Here is a 4,638-nt window from a genome sequence, read left to right on the forward strand (position 1 = left end):
CATATAATGATGAACTAATTTAAAATGTCTGATATTGTCATTCACATTAATTATGTATTTTGATAAATTAATCATGTAATTACAAAAATATTGATAATTGATAAATATATTTTTCTGTTTATTAATTTGTTTTCCATGCCATCAAATACAGCGCGTCTAGAAGCTATTAAACGCTTATTAATATAATTGATATTTATTAGTATAATGATTCAAAACTATTCGGACCATTCCATTATTAAATGATGTTTTGAATGTGGACAAAATAAAGCTATTTTTTTTTCTATCCAACATTCCAAAGTTTATACAAGATGAATACCTTGCAAAACTTTCGACGTTAAAGATTTTTTGAATAAAATACACAATGTTTTTCAGAATCAATCTTTATCCAATAAAGAACCTTATGCATTTCAATCTTGACTTTAAAGTTGTATCGAATGAATTACGCAATGTATCTAGGAATAAACTTTGACTTTACAGATTTACCGAATCAAAACACAATGTATCAAGGAATAAATTTTGACTTTATAGCTTTAAGGAAGATATTGCACAATGTATTAGGAATAAATCGTGACTTTAAAGCGTTATCAAATTAAATATATAATGTATTTAAAATAAATTTTAACTTTACAGTTTTATCAAATAAAATACACAATGTATCTAAAATTCAACTTATGCCTGAACATTATAGTATTCAATCAACCAACTAACAACTTAAACACTCGCAAAAAGTATTATTATTCAAAACTTAGTTATACCACGGACTTATGACAATTACAGTCCGTGGTTATACACATTTCTTTGTCAACCGGCGTTTTATGCACGGGAAGAAATCACGAAATTCTGCCACACAAATACTAGAAAACATATATGTACTATTATTATGTTTTAGTTTTTAAATTTGTCTTTCTAAATAACCACTGAATGTCGTCCACGATTCAACTCGGTCTGGTATGGTTCCACTACAGTTCTCAATGGTCACTACATCCCCAACATTCAGATTTAAATACACCGATGTCGAAACTCCGTAACTTCCGCTGTCCGCACCATTTGTTCCGTCCTGTGGATCTATATAAGCTCTCACTTTACTTGATCCGTTCAGATAAATGTTACATCCAGCAGTGTCGGCATCGGATGCCCGTTTTTTAATGATGTGTAAAGAAAAGTAGTAAAGCCCGCTAACAGGACATGTGAACTTGCCAGTCGATGTATCAAACCCGTTCCCGTCGTTTGTAATGACAGTTTCAAAAGACATAGATGATGATGTAGCACCCATCTTAGGTGTGGTCACTGTGAAAGCCACAACTTTTCCTAAAACGACAGAATAGTTAGATATAAGTTTATAAGACAGATGAAAATGTGCATTTAGATGAATGTTTTCTTATAACATACATTACTTTAAAGCTTCAGTTGAGAACTATTATAATGTAGATGTTATACTGCACAAGACGAAAGGCATAACATTTGACATCATGGTAGGTACTGATGAACATGTACTCAGTTTATAAATTAAAAGTTATCTTATCTCAAATATTTGTTGTTTTTATTTGTCAAAATCAAATGATGCCTATACCACGTGACTTTAGTAGAGATCTGCGCATGACTGAAAAGCAGATAGAAATAAAAAGGTTCAGGTAATTACTTCTACTCTTAAACAAGTGTTTGTGGGTGAAAAAGTAAGTAATATCTTAGTAAAGTGTAACCGTAAGTATGGCGTTCAGAAATTCACACGACTTCACTTAACGGAAAAATATTATTTTTCCCGAGGAAAACTCCTATGTAGGGTTTAATAACTAGAATAAGCGGACTCTACAATTTATTCCATATGATAAAATGGAACAATCAAAAAGTCATGATGAAAACTACTACCGTCTTTTGTACTGGTTTTCTGCCACACACAAAAAGTCACGTAGTATATTTACCTTGATAATAATAATGAATGAATTATTGATAATAGTTTTGATAAAATCCGACAACCAGTTTGTAAGCTGACGTAAACGTTTTACATCAAGAGGCAGTATATAGTTTCATTTGGCAAGTTTCGAATTTGCCAACTTTTTTTAAGGTCACATTAACACATGAGAGACAGTTCTGAAATTGAAATTGATAGCTTCATAATATTAAAAGTTGCTATAATTTAAGTTTCCCTTGCTAGTGGTGTGTTTCAGCTACTTAGCCAAATTTATTTAAGTGGTGATAGCCACATTTTTAAGAGAGTGCTTGTTGGATTTAAATATATTTTTTATGGAGCTTCTTCTAAAATAAAGGGTATGAAGAAGACTTAAAATAGTAAAGGAAACGGATCAAGTACACCCTTACTCTTGTTATTTTCAGATTGTATAATGTGACCGAGAAGGAAAATTCAGTGCAGACTAAAATACATATACCTGCCTTAATGTTTCTGTAGGACTTCAATAATAGAAGACAACAGTCAAAATGAAAAACGATGTCAGGCGTGTATTATTAATTGGTTTAAGGAGAATATGAAACATTGCCCTTAAGTATTTTTTTAATATGACAAAAGCTGTTTTTGTACAGTCACGTCTGATCTTTGTGTAGATATCGTTAAAAGAAAGTTTTATTTAATTTAATTTCGAAGTCACTATACAAAGTAGGTCGAATATACTGGGTCACCAAAACAAAACATGTACTGTTTAAGTATCGTATTGGTTTTGTCTGGATATCTCAGGAACTTGGTGACATCAATAATCATAGGCAGACACAAAAATATCCCGAAAAAAGAACGTTTGTGTACAACTTGATATGATAACATAGGGGTTCCAGGCTTTGTTTATAATTGTGTCAAATATACAATCATATTTGCAAAACATATTAATTCAATTGGTAATTTGGAGGAAAAGAATTGCAGGATTTTATATATTGATAAGTACACGTGATATAACCTCATTAAGGAAGCTTGTGTTTTATGTATATGTTTTAATGGACAATATAAACAATTAGTGTTTGTTAACAATTATATTAAATATTGTAAAGGCGACGGAATCATATTAAAATGGTGTATGTATATATGGCCTGATGCCTTAAAACACAATTTTTTAAGTTCTTTGTTAATCTTTTTAATCTTGAATCTTGTAATAACAGACTACAGACATATTTTCATGTTTAAATGTTGAATTTTGCTAAAGTCGGCGCCAGGTGGGCATGGACGAAAACTTGCATCTCTCAGTGCTGCTCATGAAGAGGCTCAATCAAACCGAGCCTGCAACATTTCAATTTGGTCGTTTTGTGCTTTCTTTAGGGATTCTGTTTTTCTCTATTGTATGCAAGGTTTTGATTGTGCTGATATCATTTGTTTGTCGAGAAGCTTGTAAAACTGTTGACTGCTTCCTCTTGTATAACATACAGAGACATATAAGGCGTGCTAATAATTTACAATTCTACCTTTCTTTGTCAATTGAAATTACTTATATACAAAAAAACAAAACAAAAAAAACAGAAAATATTACACTATGTTAGCTCGTACAATAGACTCACGCGTTTTATCCAGGTTTTAACATTATTATTCAGAATATTGTTGACGTTTATATATAATTTATAATAGATAGATTTAATATAAAAAAATGTTACTTTTTGCACCAATTGCCTTAGTAGAATTTGCTAAGCTAGACCGTTTATATTAAGACAATATCACTTATTTGCAATAACAAGAATAATTAAAGATAAATTTAATATAAAAATGTTATAATTCCAGCATTTGTTATAGTAAGATTTGCTAAGCTGGACGACCATTTCACTTATTTACAGTAACATTAATAATGTGATATTCATTTCTGTAATACTTTATGTGGAACTGACCTTTCATTCTCTCATTTATTTGTTTATGAACATTTTCAAACTCCATCTTAGAATTCGCCACACTTTCAAGCATTTCTGACGTCACATTTTTCTGTCGTTTGACTTCTTTCGCATTCTCTTTATTGTATTGCTCTAGTTTGTGTAACTCTGCGGCAAACAACTTAGATCGTTCTTCTGTTTCTTTTTCCTCTTTCGAATTTAGCTCTTTCATGAATTCTTGAAAGTTTTTAGCTTTCTCTAACTCTGCGGCAAACAATTCATCGCGTTTCTCCTTTTCCTTGGCTTCTCGTGCCTTAATTCCATTAATAAAATCCTCAAATTTCTGTACTTTGTCTTCAAATCCTAACAATTTCATTAACAGTTTCTCGTCATAGTCAAACCTCGAAAAACATTAAGGTTCTTCATGTTCTCCTTTGACGACCGAAAAACACAGTATCACGACGGAATAATATTTCAACAACATGTTACAACAGTGGAAAGATCCTTGCATGCACTTGTTCAATAGTAGTATCGCATCAATTGACTACTACCCTTATGTTTGCTCGCTGATATAGTTACGAGAAGATAATTAGGATAGAATATTTTCTCCTAAGATTGTAATGGGCTAACGGCTCGGGTTATATTTACAAATAGCCGTTTATATAGGGCCATATAACCTGTCAACGATCTTTATAACTAATAATATAATGCGGAAGCCATGGAAGGAAATTATTATTTATTACTTATTATTTTTTACGAAAATAAGTTTAACATAATTATCAATTATAATATATTACTTATCATTTTTAACTTACTAGTATTATTTATCACTTATTACTTATTTCA

At 30.9% G+C, this 4,638-nt stretch overlaps 1 protein-coding gene across 1 annotated transcript; it reads right to left on the reverse strand.

Moving 5' to 3' along the window:
* Positions 1–892: 892 nt before the first annotated feature.
* On the reverse strand, positions 893–4,168 carry LOC132743703 (complement C1q-like protein 2). Its single transcript, XM_060732256.1, has 2 exons — positions 3,814–4,168; positions 893–1,308 (listed from the first exon to the last, which is right to left on the reverse strand). The coding sequence occupies exons 1-2, from the start codon at positions 4,166–4,168 to the stop codon at positions 893–895; spliced, it is 771 nt and encodes a 256-aa protein (XP_060588239.1).
* Between the last annotated feature and the right edge of the window lie 470 nt (positions 4,169–4,638).

The sequence above is a fragment of the Ruditapes philippinarum genome, unplaced genomic scaffold (genome assembly GCF_026571515.1).
Source record: "Ruditapes philippinarum isolate M1 unplaced genomic scaffold, ASM2657151v2 ctg9545_1_1_1_1, whole genome shotgun sequence".
NCBI lineage: Eukaryota > Metazoa > Mollusca > Bivalvia > Venerida > Veneridae > Ruditapes > Ruditapes philippinarum.